At 40.4% G+C, this 22,330-nt stretch overlaps 1 protein-coding gene across 1 annotated transcript in view; it reads right to left on the reverse strand.

Annotated features, from left to right (window-relative positions):
* Positions 1 to 330: 330 nt before the first annotated feature.
* The window catches only part of LOC137138310 (mitogen-activated protein kinase kinase kinase 11), a 46,159-nt gene continuing 24,159 nt past the window's right edge, over positions 331 to 22,330 (reverse strand). The window contains exons 4-10 of the mRNA XM_067525376.1: positions 21,541 to 21,716; positions 18,529 to 18,781; positions 15,803 to 15,919; positions 12,295 to 12,466; positions 12,091 to 12,203; positions 11,275 to 11,898; positions 331 to 8,400 (exon numbers count right to left, since the gene is read on the reverse strand). Of these exons, the coding sequence (XP_067381477.1) occupies positions 7,799 to 8,400; positions 11,275 to 11,898; positions 12,091 to 12,203; positions 12,295 to 12,466; positions 15,803 to 15,919; positions 18,529 to 18,781; positions 21,541 to 21,716 (2,057 nt within the window). The 3' untranslated portion in view covers positions 331 to 7,798. The remainder of the gene's footprint in view (positions 8,401 to 11,274; positions 11,899 to 12,090; positions 12,204 to 12,294; positions 12,467 to 15,802; positions 15,920 to 18,528; positions 18,782 to 21,540; positions 21,717 to 22,330) is intronic.

Consider the following 22,330-nt stretch of genomic DNA (forward strand, 5'->3'; position numbering starts at 1 on the left):
TTGCAGATCAACATGGCAGTTAGTCCTCAAAGGACAATTGCCAAGTATAATTATGCCAGTAAAATCAATCAACTGTACTTGTAAAAAGTCAATAATTTCATTTGAATATTTATGATCAGATTATGAGTAATCATAAAAACTTTCTCGCATGTCCTGTTGTTCCACACTTTCCACTGTAACTTGAATAAGATCACAAACGCACTGGGAGTGTTACATTTTATTTGGTCTTCACTCTTTTTGAGCCTCTCTCTTTCCCCCCCCCCACAGGTTAAAACCCATGATAATATTCAAAAGAAAACAAAAATTCACATACTGTATACAGAAATAATCCTCTTGACAAACAACAACAATAAAAACAGTTGATTAGGCCCAGCCCAGTGCGAGATTTCACAAAAATGCAACAATAACAAGTTTTCAAAGCCTGACGACTGCAAAACATCTAACTCGCATGAGCAGAGACTGTTCTGAGAGATGTAAAAAATGGCTGCCAGGACAATGCAACAATTGCGTTATCACATCGCCTGGGTTTGTAATAGAACAAAATAAGACATGAAAATGGAACTGAAACAATTACAATAAAAGCAAAAAGATACAAAGAAAAGAGAGAGAAGGTCGACATTGTCTACTATTTCAAAGTAGTGGCAAAAACCTTATCTCTAGCAGTTTTATGCACATAAAAATATCTGTATGGGTGCCCCAAGGGGACATTAGGCTGCATTTTAAATTTGGAAATTTGCTGTAATGTACACAAAGAAGCTGATTTCAAGCTCTACCAGGCAATTCAGTTGAATGATCTGCTACACAAAAATACTGGGACCTAAAGAGGGATCATTTTGATACAGATACTGCAATGTAAAATTAATCTGCCTCATGTGAAGCACCCATACATACATATTCAATACTCCAGTGAAAACCTGTAAAATATTCATATAAAGCAATCAATCATCCTAATGTAGACTGTGTCGATGGCCATCTTGAAAGAGAAATAGTTTTAATCCAGTGTGTAAAAAGATAGCCCTTTATAAATATCCACTTATCCTCTACCCTCTCTAATCTTTAATTTTGGAAATGTCCTTAGTTTGCTGGCAGGAAGCTGTCAGGACGACCAGCCTTTTACAGTACAGTGATGCTGTATCTGGAAGAGATTTGACCAGTAAGTCATGGGGATTTGTACCATGTAAGTGGTTTAAAATTGCCTCTCTGGATGATTTGGAGTTCAGTTAGGTGAAAACAAATGAGAGCACCTGAAAGAGACCACCTACAGTAAAATAGCCTCAAGACACAATCCAATACTTTACTTTATTATATATTTAGTAATCGCCGGTTCCAGGACTGGTATACTAAGTGTCCCAGGTGTTTGTTTGTTTGTTTGTTTTTTTTTTGGGGGGGGGGGTATATAGACCCTTTTTAAACTAAAGAGTGTTCATATTTTCAGTTTAAAGCCCATGTTGTTGCCCAGAAAATCTATTAATTGCACTGGAATCTTAGCAGTGAGAAGTAAATGCAAAAGCATACAAAGTCCTTATTCTAACTTATCTGTGGTTTGAAGTAACATTACGTGGATAAAACGTGGCTCACTGACATTACTTAAGCAAATGTTTAAGGTAAGTGAAAAGTGTTACACTTGCTTAAGTCCTAACTAACTCACCAATGCTTCAAGGATTCAAAGTTGCAGGATTTGTATGATCTTGCACTCACTATCTCGTGCACTCATATGTAGTAAGATGCCGTATGGTTAGGAAAAACTCCAAAAATACCAACTATTCCCTCTTTCTGCAAACGATGCTGAGAAGCCAACAATTAATCATTTTGCTGTTTCTATATTTGAGATACAAAAGCTGTTTGCTCAACCAATTGGTTTGCAGCACACTCTTTCAACACTCGAGAAACAGAAATACACAGATTGAATGGCTTCTATTCCAGGAAGATCACAAGGTAATTGAATGTCAATAGCAAGGCAGAACAATAATCACGACCACTGGGATGTTGTATGCTGTTGAGTGAAGGGAAGATGAGTGTGTGGGCCTTGGACTTAATAACCTCATAGATAAAATCCATGTTTATTTTCTACACAGGACACCAGTCTTCTCCAAGAGCCATCACTGTGGTCTTGGAAACAAATTGGTCGTCCTTTCATTGCTCCCATTCATTCAGTTTTCAGTTTTTGTTGTTACAGAAAAAGGGGACAGCAGATGGTGACCTTGGGTGCACAGACTGAAAAGAATTAGAGAAAATATTCACACTTTGAGAGACTGAGCATTAGCTTACGCACCTGGCGGCATTTCTCGCAGACATGGCTTTTGTCCACGTCCCAAAAGGGACGTGCAATTCCTGCACAGTCAATGAAAGGTCATATTTGATCATTTGGTCTCGGCCTGTTAATGCCAAACAAAGGCCTGGGCAGGTGTCTGAGTTTAATAAAAGCCAGAAAAAGCAATAAAGTGTCTCTGGCACTGATGGCCGGCTGTGAGACAACTAAAATGAGGCTGATAACTAGGTATATTTGTAACGTCCACTTAATTAAACACAGGCAAGCAAAGACAGCAAAGGTTAATGAAGCGAAAGCCACTGATATTCCGGGTCATCTGTTTTGTCATGTCTGAATTCACACTTGACTAAACTGCCATGGTAAAAACTCATCAATAAAATATAAGCAACATATGTCCCCTGATCCTTGTTGAATCTTCCCCGTGTTTTTTTTTTTTTTTTTACCCTTCTGACTTGACTGGCTGATTTCCTTCAATTCAAACACTAGAAACAGGTATGTTTACGAGCACATTGTGCACTGATACCAAGATTAAGCACAATACAGTGACTGGTTAATTCCGACTTCCAACTATTCAATGGGATTCAGTTTTTCCTTTAGTAACCAAGAATCATACACTTTTACCCTGGATCTTAATGTACCAGCTGAACAACTCACTAAAGCATGGGTTCAATCTCCATGCTGGTTCTCTACTGCAACGATACAACAGCAGCACACCCCTACTTGATTCTGATCTGAGAAAAGTAATAGTTTCTGCCACCTATGTTGTCACTGTAACTAACACAACGAGCCTTGATTCACATTTACAATATTTCCCCAAGGGCAAATTTGACACCTATGTATAAATAAAATCAAATCACACTCGAGTATCTGCATGGTGTTTGAAACAGAAAATGGAACTGAACATCAAACATTTGTGAAGGTACAAGTCAAATTGTCTACATATACTTTGTGATTTAAGCAAGTGACTTTATTATTTAGATTTGACAAAGCCAAATAGTATTCCTTCATAATTTAGATAGTTTTACTAATTTTGACTTAAAATTATGCATGTGGTAGCATTATTTTATATGAATGTATTCAATATTACTGATTACCACGTAGTATTAGTCCTTTGCAAATCCTTCCATGGCTACTGCTGCAGTTGAATCAATGGTTAATCAAAAGGTTAATCAGTAATTAATGGCAGATATATGCACGGTTCACAAAGCCAAATTAAAGTTTACTTGTCAATGTAAACCCAAATGATAGCATTAGGTTACACGTTCAAAAAGGCAGTAGCTAGCTTGAAACTTTTTTGTCTTCCAGATAATTGTGCCGATTGTTCAACTCGGAAATTCTAAAATGCCACCATACTTCACAAGATGCTCTTGGTATGAAGGAGGTCAGGGCCTTGGGTACGTCCATTGTGCCATCTCATTAGCTTTTATTCATGTGATGTATCAATCATTTGCCATCCCCTGATTAAGGGCAATGGTTTGAGCTCGAACTTTAGATTAAGATCATCAAATCGTGTCTGATCCCTGCTGATGCGGGGCTGAAAATGGATTGGCAAATATCGCTCCCCATTGAGGAAAATTCACTTCCATTTTCCCCCCCTGCCAGTTTGTGTTCCCGATGCTGATCTGCAATGACGGACGGGGCGATGCCTGGAAGAGCGGAGTGTCACAAACAGCTTATCAGGAGATTCTTATTGCAGTGCTGGCTGTCAGCTCTGGTGGACGAATGGCAGCTATGGCTCCTAAATCTGACAGCCGAAACTAAGAATTGGACGCTGTTGTCCGGAAAAGACTTCCCAAATTGTGTCCCGCTGATTTCCTCAGCTACTACGCAAGGACCTTTGACAGGTTCAGATTAGGCCTTATGGACTAGGGTACGAGTATGTGTTTGTAAGAATAAAATAATAATAATAATAATAATAATAATAATAATACTTGCAATGTATTTCCACGCACAAGTCATTTTTGTAGCAGTTTCTCATCACTTCCAGTGAAGCCAATAAAGATGTTCTTACCAAGATGGAAAAAAAATGCAACACTACTTAAACTTAATCATGTGTGATAAGCACAGTTACTGCTGTTACTGCATAATATGTTATGTACTCACTTTGCACGCTTGATGGAGAACGACAGGTAACGCGTTTCAACATCAAGACTGAAGGAAAATTAAAAGTCTAGAACCGTGAGAACATCCAGAGAAGAGATGAGTGGCAAGTTGAAGTGGATACTTGACGCACAGAGAATTTGTGACAGGAATAATCACCCAGACGTTTCAATCATCTCAGTTTCCTTCATGCATCTTTCTCCCCACCTTACAGAGCTCTGTTGACAATAACAGCTACCCGAGCCTAATGACTATCAGAGGATAGCTCTTGTGGCTTTGTGTGTTGACACGAAGAGACAAGGTAATGACCCATCACTTGTCAAGTCTGTGAAGTGCTGCTTGTGAGGACCAGAGAGCAGAGGAAAGTAGGGAACACTGCTGAGAGAGACAAATTCTATATTAAAATGCCAATGTCTGCAGACCATGGAGAAAATCCACACTGCTCACGTCTAGGTGATGGCAGGTGAGTTGCTCGACTAGACCAAAGGTCAACAAAAAACAACTTGGGACAAGCGCAATAATTTCTTTGTTTGGGTGATCAGGACAAGTTTAGAGCTCCGCATCTTTTCTTTCTCAGAATTTAAAAGTACATCTGCACAAGATGCATCCACAGGGAACTAGTAAAATATGATGTAGCACCAGCTGCTGTTATAGCCTTGATCTCTGAAAATATTGCTGTGTATTTCTTTTTTAGCAAGTTCAGTGATAAAAAAAAAGAAAAGAAAAACATATTTCTGATCTGCCCCCTCTTTCGGATAATAAAACTGAGGGTTAACATTTCAAAGTTCCCATCATTTCAGGTTTGTACGACAAAGTGAGTTCATATTTTTAATCATGCTTTACTTGAAGTCTGTGTTCTGTCACACTAAAATACGTATCAAAGGAAAATCAATTCATTGCAACGAGCAGTGTATGCAAAAGCATACAAAATGAAAAGTTCAGCCAATCCCCAAAAATACTGTGGACTCTTTCCAAAACAAGGGGATTTTCAAATGACAACAGCAATAAGATGTTTTCGTTTGTACTACCAAGTACAACACCACAATACAAAGACCCTTAAGGAGATGAAAGTGTTCTAGCTTTTCACATAGTCTGGTCTTTGGATAAAATAATATTTGGATGTCTGGTAGATGGTGAACAGACAAATGAATGTGCATTGTACAATACACAACAAAGCTCCTGTTTCAATTCCAAACTAATTCCATTGTCTCTATAAAGTGAATACTCCTCTGTAAATGGACTGTCCTGGAACAAATGTCATTGCTTTTTCACTGATAAAAAACTGGCCGTTACTGAATTGAGTGCTCTGCAGTGTCAGGACAAAACTGCCCTCAGAAAACTTTCCTGAGAATAAGGAGGCTGTAGGAGTAGAAGAGAGAAGAAAAAAAAGAAAGAAAGAAAACTATCTCCCACATCACTTGAAGGGGAAGGACGTAGAAAAAGGTGAGTCTTGACAGTGATGATTTCATCTGGTCAGCAGCTAAGCAGCCAGTGGCAACAGAGACAAAAAGCAACAGAAGAGAGGAAAGACAGCTCGTTTTAAAAGACGCTATGCTTCAAAGGAGCTTAAATAGAGACGTTAGCTGATGCAGAATGAGACTCAATACCATGCGAGGAGGATGTAGGGCATTTTAGTAACCCTGGGGCAAATGAATTAACAAATTATCTGAACTCTTTGTTAGTGCTCCCTGGTCTTATCAAGAGGCTAATTATTGTTATCAGCTTCCACTGTACATCAGTAGGATTATTAGGCTAATCACAAAGCTTTCCCCTTTAGAGACAGGGCTTTCACTCTTCATCAGAACAAAGCTGTTTTTGTCTTCCAATGACATGGTGCCAGTGATGAACGCAATTACTATTTGAACCTCATAACATGTGTAAGTAGGTCTCTTTCAGTTGCTTAGCAGGTGAACTACACCAGCTATGTCAATCGCCTGCATGCTTGGGAACAAGTTAACTTCAATAAAAAGACCACTGGATATTGTTATTGGCTATTACGTATTTGTTATTACAGCCATTGTCCTTCTATGATATCTATTCCAACTGTTTCCTGATCTTTAGGTTTAGCTAAGCTAACCAGCCGCTGGTTGCAGCATTACACTGGACAAACAGATAATGTGAATCCCCCAAAATATCAAAATGCTTTTAATGTTGATTTTTTTTTTTTTTTTTTTCCATTTTGAGAGGCTCCTTCTATTCTTGGAAATTAAGAACGCAACAAATCTTACTTTACTCTTTGCAAATTCCAATTTTTGGTTGAACCTTCCTAAAGCGCCAGAGGGGTGGTGATAAGACAGTTTGGATAGTCGCATGTAATTAAAAAACAAAAAACAAAAAACACAGAATAAGTTTATTAATGTTTAAATACTGTCTGTGATTGTCTTTATCCAGTGTGGCAGACCCCACCCGCCTGGCACAGTATGGAGGTAAAAACAATGTATTTGCAAACACTCTTTGTCCCAGTACATACACTGTCACAGTGGCATTCTTTGGCAATGAATGGAATGCAGAGGGCTCCCCCATCTTGTTTCCTGTACTGTGTCGCCTGCCAGCCAAATGAATCTGTCCAATCCCTGGCATTTCCCGGGGAATGTGACTGGAATGTTATCTGCTTCCAAGTGGAATGCCTGGGTCATGATTTTGTCTTGGATTTCATGAGCGGCACAGAATAGGCCACTTTCTCCCATAATGCAACAGGCAGACAGCGTTTAAAAAGTAGGCTTTCCTTTAACAATAAGTCTAGACACACACACACACACACACACACACACACACACACACACTTTTCTTCCACAGCAATGCTAAGCTGATTTGCAAATTTAAGCCAAATCCATAGCATCTTCCCTATGCACCAGATAAATCGTTCAAGGAACGTTGAAAAGATATATATTATAGACACTTCACGAAATAAGACACTCCAAATTTCCATTGTCCGGAATGCTTTCAGTCTGCAGAGAGGTAGAGGCAGATGAAGCTGTGCAATTCGCCTTATCCACCTCTGCATTGTCACAATGCTTCAAAGGTAGGGTGGAGATGAAAGCAGGTGATATGAGCAGCCTGATAGAATCGGAAGATGGACTACTGATCTGTGTTCTGCTTCTTCAAAGGGATTGAGAAACAGAGATAGAGAGGCATATTGAAATTGGCACCAGCTATTGGTTCACAGGCAGCTATCCCAAAATCCAATGTAACACCTTTCAATGACTTTAAGGTGTCCAAACCAGCAGGCTGGCATATAAATATTACCTGCAGTGATTGGATATCCCATGGGGAACATCCTACCGCATTGGCTAAGTGATGGGTGTGCCTTTTTTTTTAAGATTCCAAATCTTTGTCAAATGTGGGACATAGTATTTGGAGTCCTGGACTGTGTTCCTGTGGTAAAAAAAAATTGCAGTTTTTAAATATGCATAAGTGAGAAAGTGGAGTTTAGAACCTGTCGTCTCTGAGTTGCGTTGGGGACTTGAAGGGCTTCAGCCCCAGTGTCCTCCGGGGGTGAGCTTTCTCTTTGGTGCCATCAAGGGGCTTACTGCAGGGTGCCCAGCCCAGGTCAATCAGGGGTGAGTCAGCCAGGTTAAGGGGTGCTATGCGAAATGAAGGCAGCGTTGGGGAGCCGTTTGTGGAGCATGGGGCGGAGCGGGAAATAGGAAACGGAGCAGAGAAGGGGTCAAATGGTGGAGCTGCGTCCGAGCGACTCGAGGGGTCAGCTTTGAGGGTAAATGGGTCACAGTCTGGTGAGGGGAATGGGTCACAGTTAGTGAATGGGTTTGTAGGGGATGGCTGGTAGCCCAGTGGGATGCTGTCCAAGCGGTTTGGGCTGCGGCCTCCACCTGAGTTGCTACCCCCGGCTGAGATGAAGCTCCAGGGGTCAATGCGTGGGCGAATTGGAGACGGGCGTGGTCGGGGAATCACGCTGACCTCCAGGCGTCGGGTTTTGGGGCTCCAGAGTGCAGGGTTGGGGTGGAGAGCATAGGGCACTGAGGGCTTGTCATCAGAGTCTTGTGTGTCTTGACACAAGGGCAGGTCCAAAACTGGAGAGAAAAGGAAAATAAACATTAAAAAGGGCCATAACATTCACTCGTAGTACACTTCTCAATAGATAGGGGTTTAGTGAGAGACAGACTTCACCCTGAATGGTCAAAATTGAAGCGCCAGAGGCAGATATATCTTGACTTCAAGCTTTTAAAAAGCTAGATCCTACAATTTCCATATGCAACAGCATAAATTATTAAACCCTTTCTCTCTCCTAAATGTCTACAATCGTTTAAGGATAGTTCAGGATACATACATATATACGTCTTTCTTGCTTTCCACTCGCCCATAATTGTTTTCAGGCAAAACGCAGATAAACTGTGAGAATCAAAGTCCCATTTCAAAAATGTACTTCAAACTCCAACCGAGACTTCGAGTTACACACAGTCAATATTACTATAGTCAAACAAGTGACATTATATTTAACTTAAACTTAAATAACAAGATTTTACTACCCTGATATTCACCGTCTCCTGCAGGGTAGTAATTTCATAGATTTGGTTTGTTGTTGTACTGTTGACCAATTTACTTCTCAAGTTGTGAACTAAGTGAAATGGCAGCGAATTTGTACTTCGCAGATTAAACAGAAGGAGTTTTTTTTTTTAATTTGTGTGAGTGTGATTCGCTCCAGCATTTCACATCCAGATAATGTGAATTTGTTTCTCCAAATCTGGATATTTTTTTGTTTTTATCGGTGTTGTTTTTAAATCAACAAGCAATGGGTCAAAGTGTTCCACAGATTCCCCCTGAGAGAACCTATAATAGAAATATATGGTGTTGGTTGTTTTTCTCTCAGCTTTGCAGAAATTAATGTTAGTGATGCATATTATGAAAACCAAAGGAGATTACCATACTAGTTATGCATTTGTATTTTTATTAATTTGCCCTTATTCTGCCTTAAAGATGTGTGTATTCTGGATCATACGTGTGAGCTTCCAACATAACTCTTAGTTGGTACTGTGTTTGTGATTGTGAGTGTAACTATTGGTAAAAAGCTGATGGATTTATATCCCTGTACTACAGCTCAGAAAAATAAAAAAACAATTAAAATTAACTGTAACTCTTACAGATAAAAATTCTATTTAGCCTAAAGTTCCTTTTGAGGTTTCAGTCTTTGGTGGAGTTTAAAGTGCAATCCAGACTAAAAAATCCCCAAACCCCTCAACCTTTTAATCCTTTTTTCAATCAAATCTATCTATCAAACTAAATGAAATCACTATGACATCATCAGGGTTTTTTTGTGCTTGGACTATATAAAATTACTTGAGAACAGCAGATGACAAGTGCTTTCCATGATAGAATTCTGCTGCTCTTTGATGCACTCGGAATTCTGAATCCACACAGACACATGAAAATGTGTCTGTGTGGATTCTGTGTGGAAAATATATTACTGTTCGGAAAGAAATGGAAGTCAACCACACCAAATGTTGACGCAATTAGTCTAAATTAAATATACCATAGCATTGTGTAACTTTGTTACAGAGCTACAGCAACACCAAACAGCCAGTATAAATTAGCACTGACAAGAACATTAAACTCAGAATAAATCATCTTGAATGAACATTCACTATTTTCAAATGTAATGTGTCTGCCAAATGGCATTATTTACATCAACAGCAGCTCTCCGAGGCTGCTAAGCTATTCAGCTGACAAGAAAGAGCAATCAGGAGTCACAAGAGAGCAGACGAAAATGCCTGCAAAGGAATCCTCTGAATTCATCGCTCTCTTTCAAGCGCACACTCACCACCAGCAACCTTGTGGCTGTCTGTCTATGCATCTGAGCTGGAGTCATTACAGTCAATAAACATAATAAGATGTTAAGCTAAAACACTCGCTGTTTAATTATGTGTGGCTCCTTGCCTCCATGCGTCCAATGTAATGAGCACATGCAGTTTGTGAGATTATGGTTGTTAGCCGTAGAACAGGCGAGGCATGTCTGCTGGGTACCTGGGGGCAGAGCTAAAAGAAGCTCTCTGTGGAGAATCTCAGGCTTCGTGTGCCAAACGGACCCGATATAGTGTGAAATGTTACCAGAGGGCACTCTTAAAGCTCTCATAAAGCCCACTTTCTCTTAAAACAACCGATGCACACAACGCCTCCATCCTTACGGCTGTAAACTGTGTCAGCCCTTTTGCATATTACTCTTCTGTACTGTAAAACTGTACTGTGAATGTGGCTGTTAATCATGTGTCATGGCTACATCCTTTACACACAACATATACGTAGGCATGAATTTCCCATGCTTTGATATGAAATTTTGCTCCAACTGGACCGTTAACGCACCCAAGAAAGACTGCGGAGCTTAAGACATAGTCCCGGAAGCATCTGAAGAAATGTCAAGAAAGACAGTGGCAATGTCAAGAATACTTCATTAAAAGTTTTCACTCTGCCCCTTTCTCTCTGCATGACCTCAACTGTGCCTGTGATGTTTTGCATTGTGCATTCATTTGCAACTTGGCAATAAAAGAAAACGAAAGAGGACTGGACGCTAGCTTTGCTTAGCGAGTATTCTCAGGTGCTGGATTCAGGACCAGCTGTTACCCGAGATATGTAAATAGCTAAATACGAGCTTTGATATAAATGAAAAAGCTTTTGTGTCACTAAAGCATCAGAACGATTGTGTGAATAAAGCTACAATAATTATTCAGGAAGAAGTAAAGCAAAACATTGTCATGCTGAGGAGATACATTATTCAAAGTAGATGTTTCTGTGTCCTGACTCCAAAAACATGGTTAGTGTTCCTGAGGAAGTCCAAAATAAAAACATGGCTCAAATTTGGAGGGGATACTAATTTAAACGGCCACTATACTAATATAGAATTGCATTTTCATAAGCGGTAACACTTTATATAATATATCCTGATTCAGACTAACCTAGCTGGGAGGCATGCAGGCCTTGGCTGGACCTCCTCCTCCTCTCAGCTCTGTGCTCCAAGGCCTCACAGCCCAGCTCGCCATTGGTTGAATGGGAGCTCAAAGTCCATTTTCCTGGGCTAGCTCTGCCATGCTGCTGGTTGCTCCTGAGGCTTTGAGGACTGTGCGCCATCTGCGGTGTCCGGTGACCACTCCTCTCCCGGGGGTTCGGCGGCGGGGGTGGTGTCAGAGGCAAGGGCTTTAGTTCTTGGTACTGCAGAGCTAAATCCAATAGTGGTCTCGAAAGCGGCTCAGAGGTGGAAAAAGTGATGAGATCGTCCACTACTGGAGGGTCTGAAATGAGAGGCTTAGGGCAAGAGATCTCCACTTCGGAGAGGGTGCGGTCCTCCGGGGATGAAGGGTTACTTCGAGGAGGCACCCTTGGGGGAATATCCAGGCAGCGACCTAGACCAATGGATGCTAGGAGGGAGCCACCGCCCAGCAGGGCCCGGTGGGTGTTTTTAATCGGCCCACCTAGGGCTCCCCTGTCAGGTCTAGGGGAGCCAGCAGGGGAGGAACCCCCTTCCTCACTGCCTGAGTCTCCCTGAGGTAGAGGAATCTGCAGGCTGTCCTTCACTGAGGAGCCTGCAAAGAGAGAAAATGTTTTTCTTTTTTTAAAAAAGAGAGAGAAATATAAATAGGCAGAAGAGTATCACTACATGCATTTCTTCCTCATTTAGCTTCCATTTATAATTCACACTCATGACAGTCTAAACTACAATCGGCAGATATAGGAAAATTTCACTGGCATTAAGGCTTATATACTACATCAAATACCATTCTGAGTAGAAGGAGGGGTGGGTGTGGAAGGTCTGTACTCCTCAAAGTCGTCCTTAGACTCTCCGTTCTCATTGCTGTCTGATTCCAGGAGTTTGGCTCTCATTGATAGACTGAAAGCAACAATATATTCAAAAGTATTTAATCATGTTTATAAATCCAACCTTTGTAAAATTTTAAGAAAAAAAGACAGTCCTACAGTACCTGCTTTCCTGGGGACTGAGGCGCAAGACTTTGGGGCTTTTGGGACTTTTTGGGCTTTGGGGCCTCCAGTGGGGGCCCAACCTTAGGTCTCCATTGGCTTGCTTAAGCGAAGGGGTCTCTAGGGGCCAGACTGGGCTCAGACCAAATGTCCTACTGTTGTCACTGGGACTGACTGCAGAGAAAAGGGGAGGTAAAAAAATTCAAATCAGCTTGCGCATCATCAGTATGCATACTGCCGTGCCATATTCTAATGAGGTGAGCATTTTTAAAAGGCAGGTTTCACCAACAAATTAAGGTAGGGCCTGCAATCATCTCCAAAGATGTGACCTATAACTGACTCGTGCTACAGCTAGAATTCATGAAACGTCACTGCGCTTTTCTACTCGTATCTGCACAGCTTAAGTCTTTTTCTCTAAAACCATGTTAAGATTACCTTATTGTGTCATTTCAGACTAAAGGTTAACCTCTAAATGGTTCACAAAGCACAAAGTGTGAGAAGAAGGAGCCAAAGTCACCAGGGAGAAGATGAAGAGAGAGAGGAAGTGCTGCATGCTAATAAAGGTTGGGATTTCACTTGTCATTCAAACACTTTACCCAGGCTCTGCCGCTACATCTCATCCCACTACCCTCCCAACCAATTGGCTAACAAAGTGTGTGACACCGCCACAGCACCTTGTAACGTATTGACCGTATTACAACCTTAAAAAAAGTCTTTTGGAGTTTTCCCACCTCAACACCAAGGCAGGTTGGCATGAAAATGGAACACGGACACACTTCTCATACAGAGCAAATACCATGAAAAGTTTAAAACTGCTACTTTATTTCACCGGGCTCAGTTTCTGTACCGATTCCCTCGTTTGTGTCATTTTATTTCAGCGTCAAAAATGGTAAAAAGTAAATATGCTTGAATGCTTTGAATGAAAATGTTAGTTATTATTTTTGGCCTCTACTACATTAGCAGCCAGGCTGGTGCACTTTGCCTCTAATTACTCTCCAACACAATGTTTTCAAAGCAAGCACAAATATCAGGTGACTGTGTCAGAGTACCAGTAATTACCAGTAAGTAGTAAGTAGTAAGTAAGACTGTGGCTTGAAAAAAAAAAAAAAAAAAAAAAATCAACTTCAAAAACATTTTCTGTAAACACTTTTGGATAGCCTGGAATATGCTCTGATGGTTGTAATGTTTTGGTATATTTACATGTTTTTCTCTTGTACTGGAGTAACCATTGGCTCTGTCATTGGGAACATTATTTATAATAATTAACTGCTATGTATGAAAATCATGTTAGCAGTGATGTTCATTTACATGCTAAAATGCTCACAGTGACTATGCTAACATGCTGATATTTAGCAGGTATGAATAAAATGTTTATCTTCCTATTTTAGCGTTTTAGCATGCTAGTGTGTGTTAACTGGCATTGAAATGTAGCTGGGTTTGGTGGAAATGTGTTTAGTAGATATCTGGTCATAAATAAAAGGATTGTAAACTACAAATTAAACCTCATGATGTGCTAAATAAAAATATTATTATATCTGAGTTATTTCAGGTAATCCAGTACGGAACATTATGTCTGTACTAAATGTGCTTATTCATAAACTAATATTGTTGCATTTTACTGGATGAGCGAATAATTTAACCTGAAGTAAGCACAAGGGGAAGGTCAGTGTAATTTGTCCTCTGGGACTAAAGAATCAAAGTTTATACAATATATCCTGATCCATCAGGATCCATCCATGTAAAAGTTGTTAAGGTATTTCATTCTGGACAAAAATCGGTAATCCAGCCAACTGACATTTCCAACATAGAGCATTACCTACGCATGCTATAAAGGGAGACATTCAAACCATTATACTGTATGTGCATTTAGTGCAGGGGTGGCAAATTGTATCACCTGTGGGACATTGTCGTGCTCGTTTTCTAACTATCCCTGCCCTACCCAGTGCTGATTACCTGGATCAAGGCTGATTTAGTCAATCAGAAGATGTAAGTTACCATTTCAGATGAAGGGTTCTGAGGGAGGGCAAAGTGAGTGACTGATTGATTGATTGAACACACCTGATCCTGGTAATCAGCAATGGGTAGGATAGGGGTAGTTGGAAAACAAGCAGAGCAGTGGCCCTCAGGACCAGAACTGCAAAATCCCAGTGATTTAGAGATTGGAATGAAGAACAGGACTAGGAGAAAAAACACAACAAGCAAAACTGCCTCCTCAGAAAGAAAATAATGAGGACAACAATATCCATAAACTGCCAGCAAACCGAGATGCTAAAAATGCTAACTACAATCCCTGAGTTTAAAAAGTTCTTCAAAAGTTTAGACGGTTTAATTTTCTTCTTATCTTTGGTACAATGAGAGAATTTACTTCTAAGAATTTAATTCCATTCCAATGTTCCCTCCTATAGTAATTTGTATTAATCCAACAAAAATCTTGTTGAATGGAGCTCTGTGGACTAACGCAAATCAATTTGTCAGTTCTCCAGACAAATAAGTTTGGGAGGCCTCAGCAATAAATCACTGCTTGCTACTCTGAGAGGGCAAGCATAAATATCCACTAAACACATTTTAATGACAGGCACACTCAAGGCTTAGCGATTGCCATTAAGTAGAGTCATTAGGAAGTAAAGAAAACCAGCTCTCTATTAAATGAAGAAATGAAGCTGGCAGATGTTTTGAATTTACGAACCACTTTTACAGATAAATGTTTTACCACAATTTTTGTTTTTATGACAGCCCCCCGTGGTAATTCTTCAGAAAAATCCCTTTCATTGCCTATTCCTACACCACAAATTTCCTTTTGGGTTTTGTTAAGACGCCCCGTGACCTACTGGCTACAACTTCCCTCTGAAGGAAAACCATCTTGGGGCATTTGTCTAAGAGCCTGACAAGCAGAAGCGTATTGTAAATCTCTGCTGCTGCTACCGCCTTTCTCAAGCCCTTCTCCTGGAGCAATGAATTCCTCCCTGCTTATTTTTAATTCAGGCAACCACACTGTAGCCACTGCATGCATATAAAGCTGAGGAGTCTTTCTGCTTGAAAGATACAGCTCGATGGTTCCCCCTACTGCAGCAGTGAGGTATCTTCTCAGGGGGGGGAGAAGAGCAGAGCTGCAGTGGAAAAAAGCTGCTGAGAAGTGCTGAGCCGCCGAGAGGAAGTCAGATAATATTTGGACTGGAACAGACTATTGAAAAGGGAAAAGGGTGTGTGTGAGAGACAGAGAAAAAAGAAAAGCACGCAGGGGGAGAGCAAGAGAGGGGGCCCACAGGGAAACAGGGGAAGACAAAAAAGATGAGTGGGTGGTTGAGAGCACATGAAAGGAGTGAATTTGGAAACAGAGAGCTAATGTTGCAACAAAGTCTTTACGTGCATGCAAGAAGACAAGAGATCCTACAGACTTTGCTTTTTTTAAATGTGTCTCAAAGCATACACGTTCACCTGTGTACCTGTGTGTGTGTGCAACAACACTGTGTGTCCATGTGTGTATCTGAGGAACAAAATAACTGTACTCACGTTGGATTGCACGGAAACGGGGGCCAAAGGAGGGCGAGGAGCCTGAACCCAAATCAGGAGAGTTGCGCCTCTTCTCCAAACCTGGTGATGCCTGCACCGTAATTTTATGGATGAAATCTGTAACACACACACACACACCAGATGTTAGACCACCTGGATGGCCACCTGGATGAATACACACACACACACACAGAGGTTTGTATTTTCTCACTTTACATCACAATCAAGAGCTGTCAGTTGTTGTGAAGGTTTCAACAACTCTTTTAGCTTCCTGATTTCTTTTTTCACCTCAAACTGATTTTCACTGTAGTGTTTAGCTAGTTTCGCCAGCAATCTAAGCACCGGAATACTGAGCAAAGAATTGATTTCCTAAGACTTTACCTCTCACACTATCAGGATGCACTAACTACTAGCATGTGCTGTACCAGTGGTTGCCAGCTAGCAGACTTTCTGGGTGCTCACAGCCCAGGAGAAAGCAACAATGCTAATAAAGAGCTACACTTTGGTGGGTATCAGGAGGGAAAGTTTAATTATATTGTTCCCTCAAATTATTATTATTAATTTAAGGCCTCATAGTTATGAGCCATCACCTCAATTTAACATGCACGTACATGCATATCAATTTCCTGTCCTTAATCTCTAATTTCTACTCTTGGCTTTTAATTCATTGCCTTTTATTAGTGGTTCACACCCTTAAATTACTACATTATGTACTTGAATTAAATACAGCAGTGAGTCATCTCCTAATTGTAAATGTTCTATTACAATAATATATACCAATTTTTAAGATTGTACCGTCAAATGGAAGGACAGTTAATATGAGGTGATGCCTAAGTATCATACTTTGAATTTATAATTTAATTGCACAAATTAATTATTTAAGAAAACAGAAACACATCGGGATCCACATCCAGCAGCTACTACTGTTACATTTGGTTTGCTAAACTAGCCGGGTAGCTACTTATCCAAAGGAAGTAGGCATAATACTTGGTAAGTTTAGCTGGTTAGGTTAGCTAAGCAGAAACCTGTGCTGAAGATGAAAAAATTGATTTTGACTCATTTATCATAATATCAATTTTTATGGGGGCACCAGCTAAACCACATTGCAGAGGTATTATTATATACTATAAAGCAGAAATGTTTATCCTTATGTCTATATTTATTTCTAATTTTTATTTTTCATATTAACCTTCTAGCATAGCAAGGCCACACAGCATTTTCCTACACATTATTTGTGACAAAATATTTGAATCCTAAACCTTAAATCAGATATAAATGTGCTTATGATTGTCTATCTATAGAGCGGGGCGAAGTATCATACTGTATGTAGGTTCAACTACTGCAAAGTCCAAGAGCAACACAGGATGAAGGGAAATACAATAATAATTGTGGTGGAATAAGGAAAAAGGAAAAAAGGAGTCAGACAGATATGGTAAGAAGAATAAAAACAGTAATTAGGGAGCCAGATGGATGAGAACAGTGAGAGAGAGAGAGAGAGAGAGAGAGAGAGAGAGAGAGAGAGAGAGAGAGAGAGAGAGAGAGAGAAAGAGAGAGAGAAAGAAAGAGAGAGAAAGAAAAAGAGAGAGAGAGAAAGAAAAAGAGAAAGAGACAGAAAGAAAGAGAGCGAGAGACAAAGAGAAAGAGAGAGAGAAAGAAAGAGAGAGACAAAGAGAGAGAGAGAGAGAGAGACAGAAAGAGAGAGAGAAACAAAGAGAGAGAGACAAAGAGAACGAGAGAGAGAGAAAGAAAGAGAGGGAGAGACAAAGAGAGAGAGCGAGAGAAAGAAAGAAAGAGAGAGAGAATCCATGGACAGGAAGTGTCGAGGCGTGGTTGGCTCACTCTTCCCTCTCATCAAACCCCCCCCACCACCACATCACCGCCCTGCTGCTGCTGGGAAAGGCCTAACCACAACACACACGCACGCACGCACACACACACACACGCAGTGCATTTACGCATGCTTGGTCAGTCCAAAATACACATGCGTATGCTTTGAAACACACTGCATGTGAATTGCAGCTGGCTGTGTGACTTTGTGACAGAAGAGGATACATGAGAAACAGCAGCCAGCTGAACATGAAAGGACATATAGGGGCAAAGATATAAGCCAGTCAGACCTCTGAGCCACCTTTCCTCATTTCCAGATCAGTGTTTTAATCATGCCTAAGACTGAATCTTATTCATTCATATCAACTTGTTCACAATAAACTGTGAGGAAAATACATTTGTATTTATCTCTTTAATTTTTAATATTCAATTGTTTCTATGGAGAAACTTGTTGCTACTTGGGGTTTCAGGGTCATTTCCAAGGACACTGTGACATGAGCCCGGGGGGAGCAGGGAATCAAACCTCCTACCCTGTGGTTTGTTGGCATCTGCTCTGCTGACTGAGCTACAGCCAGTCTCGATTCTTCTTAAAAGTTATTACATGACAGCAGAAATTAGCACCTATCTGCAACCTAATTTTTAAAGCATCAGCCTTTAAACCTACAAGCCCTGAGGAGGAGCCTCCAGCAAAGGCGAGCTACAAAATTACAACAGTTTTCTAAGAGCTTCCTCTCTCTCTTACTTCCTTGTTTTTTAAACTGTTGTTGTTTTTTTATCTTCTTCTTGGAACTGAGACAGTGATGGCCATACAAATAGGATTTCTCATCAACACCGCTGGCTTATACGATCCAGCTAAAAGTTGATATGTGGAGAAATATAACACACACACATATACACACCTTGGGGCATACTGATCTTCTCGCCATTTTTGCCCTTGAGCTTGTGTTTCTTGAAGGTGCCCTTCCTCTTCTTGACGTTGGGTTTCTCCTGGTTCTGATTCTGGTTCAGGTGGAGGATGAGGAGGCTTAGCTCACGCTCAAAAACATCCTGCTCCCACTGGGCCAGCTGCTGCTCGCGCTGCCGCAAGAACTCTTCGTGTGACTTCTGCTCCAGAGCTGCTCGCTTCAGCTCCTCCTCGCGGCATCGCAGCTCCTGATGGAGAAGAGACAAGAAGATGAAAGAGGCGAGGAGGCATTTAATAACGCAGGTCCCAATTGTGTGTGACTGACGTGACGATGGCTTACAGCCTCCTCCAGGGTCACAGTGTGATATGAGGCTAAAGTGTCTGATTGCAATGAAACGTTTCATCAGTATTAATGGAGAAATGATTCACAACTGTTGCGTGACATTTTATTTGACGTCCCACAGATTATTGTTTGTTTTCAATGTGTTGCCAAAGCTGACAACCCTGCTGTATATGGGCCTTGTCCTCCACAGATCTCACATTAGATTTTCTATGTCTTATTATATCTCAATATGTATTTCAAGTCCTCCTTCAATCGATACAGCAATATAAATGTGTGCTATCTCTCTGAGGCTAAAAGTGCAGGCATTCAATCCAGTCACGGTTGTGCTATAGTGGTTCATCTTTTAATTAAATCAACTAATCTCTGTTGGACTGTTTAACCTGTTTTGTGTAATGTGTAAATGGTGTGAGCAGACAAATAGTGAGGAATAAAAGGTATGTTCTTCAGTAAAGCTCCAATATTGTTCGACTCTTCTAAAAGCGTTCTGCATCGAGAATACAGTTATGTTTGAAAAATTGTAAACGCTTCGGAATTTCCTCCACATAAATACAACTTAAAACGTGATCAGTCATCAGTGACTAGAGCTAGATATAGGGAACTCGATTAACAAACGACACAAAACAATTACACTCATTTATGTACTTAAAAAAGATTACACGTGATTGTGAGTGTGTGTGTGTTTGAAAGGGGAAATAAGAGTCAGTGTGAACGATGCAGGCAATCAGGTGTGACTCTAGAGGCCCTCACCTTGTTTAGAGAAGCAAAACCTACTTCTTCACTATCTTGACAACACTGGTGCTTAATAGTGTGTCATGGCTCCAACATAGGAGAGTTTAAGAGAAAAGGTTGCTGATGCTCACCAGGGTGGAAATGGCTACAAGAGAACCTGCACTGCATGACTGTCCCGAGTACTATTTTGGGGCTCTAGAGCTTCACTAGTAAAAGTCAGTCAAATGATTCTGATCATTATGACTCTTACAGCATGATGAACAGCTGATCCTGATGCCTGTGGACCACAGCTGATATAATTAGTGCCATTACATAAACACTGGTGGATGTCCGTCAGAATATTCCAGGTCTGATTTTGTTACTGCTATGGGTCCTTCACACTTTCTGTTACACTGGCTGCATGTACATGAACTTAAGTAACCACGTTACTCGGAAAACCCAGCTTTCTCATGTTATTGGGGAACAGGGTAAAGTGGTTACTATAAAACTGTGTGTACGTGCAGCAGATGAGTAATCTGAGAGAAACAGCTGGTATACAGTTTTAATTGTCTGAATAGGAAAAAAAAAATCCTTGTTTAATCTTCTCTGATGCACTTGTGTGTCAGTTTAATCTTCAGTTGGAATTTGAGACTTTGATATAAATATGGCACCATCGTTGCCTAATGACTTCTTCTATCATTCAGCATATCACCGCCCCAGAGTCTATCTCGAGCTTTTTCTTACGCACATGGACTGTTAGAGAAAGCTGATTAGAATCTGGATTATATGTATACATGGCACAGAAATCTGTTTTCCCCAGGAGAATTCTACCTGGGGAAATCAGGTTTCCCTAATCCCCCACCCCAATTACAGAAACCAGCTTTCCCATTTACATAACAGTTTAAAAAATAAATAAATAAAATCAGCTTTCTTGAGAATGTAACCTGGTTACTTAAGTGCATGTGAAATTACTGATTATAAAACTGGTTAAATGTTTTAAAACTTTTAGTGCAAGGTGATCTAAAGCTACAGATGGCCACTGAAACAACATGATAAATCATGACATAGCCATAAAGTTGGAAGAATTATGTTTCAATAGTGCAATAAAAAGTCTACAAGGGAAAAGAGATTAAATTATATATAAAAATTAAAAATCAGGGCTGGATCTTTCTGCAGGCCTGATCTTTATATAGCTATTAATGGTGGTATTTATTATTTGATCACTTATTTTATGATAACTATATTTTTTTCTTACACTATTTATTTATATACTAGTAAATTAAGCATTGGGTAGTTTTAATATTGTTGTGAAAGGTCTAAACAGACGTCAGTCACTTTACCGTGGTCACTGATAAACATCGCCATAGTAACACAACCTCTCTGTACCTGGATAATGCTGCCACTACCATATGACTCACAGATGGATGTCTGTATTTCCCTAACAGCAACCTTCTTCTCCACAACCATATTATCTCACGGTATCTCACTGAATTTCAACACTGTTCTCAGTGGGTCAGTGTGGACTTAAAAAAAAGTTGCGACAAAAATGCGTCAGAAACGATAGTGAGTCATTCTACCCATTAGGCTCGTGCTTCCAGTGCTAAAGCTTGCATGACAGGCAGAAGGAAGAGTAGTTCCTATCAATCGGGTATTATTTAAACCATCCAGCTTATCCAGTTATACAGTAGTTACTTTTTACTGTGTATCCTGTTATTGGAAGCTTACCGCGAAACGCTGATATTAATCTTTTATTATATGAATCAGTTCTAGAACAGCACTTGAGACTGGAAGTATTGATATTTCAGGATTAACCACTTTTTAGATCAGATGAAATAAACGCAATTCTAAAGGGGCAACAAAGTGCCAGTGTATGTAAATCTAATTTAGATCCCTGTATAGATTTATGGATGGCTGGATAAAATAGGTACACTGAACCATGCACTGAGTGCCTCTTACTTTCTCTTTAGCCCGTAGCTCATCAAACATGTCCTGAATCTCCAGTTTCCAGTCCTCCTGCAGAGAGTGGAATGAGTCCTGGGGCATCTCTTCCTTTACCTGCTGCTCCAAGGCTGTCAGCTGGGCCAGGATGGAGCTGAAATTGGGTCTGCGGTGGGGATCCTGGTCCCAGCATTCTGTCACACATAGGGCAGACACGGTCAAAACACCAGAGACCAGGCTACAGCTTTGTCAGTCAAAGACATGGGGGTAACAGCTGCAATCTGTTAGGCATGGCTGTCCTCACTCTGAGCAGACGGCCAAAGCAAAACAAAATAAAATGCTCCTGCTGAGGGCTTATATTACAAAAAGAGGTTATTTAGTTTGGGGCTGAGTTGAAAAACCTGAGTGCAATAGTCTGACATCAAAGTCAGACAAATTCACTTGTTTCCAGTACAGTTTCACTTCTTCTGACAGTTTTCTTGAATCAAGGGACCTGAAAAGAGGAAGTCTCTCACTGATTCACCATAATCCTCAGACATGCTGATCTGTACTGAAAAAGGGCACATATTACTCCATGTTGAAAATGTTTAAAAAGGATTTCATAATTCATATCAAGCCAAATGACTTACTCGTGTGCATGTTTCTGCACTCATTACATTTCATATCAAATGACTATTCTGCAATGCCTGTAATTTTTATTTACACATATATCAAGGACTTGTGTGAGCACAGTCTAGAGTCAAGCTGATTGCTTATTCAAAGTGTTATGCTTAATTAACTTGCAGTGGGGGTTTTTGAATAATTTGCT

Source organism: Channa argus, chromosome 12 (assembly GCF_033026475.1).
Source record: "Channa argus isolate prfri chromosome 12, Channa argus male v1.0, whole genome shotgun sequence".
In the NCBI taxonomy this organism is placed as follows: Eukaryota; Metazoa; Chordata; class Actinopteri; order Anabantiformes; family Channidae; genus Channa; species Channa argus.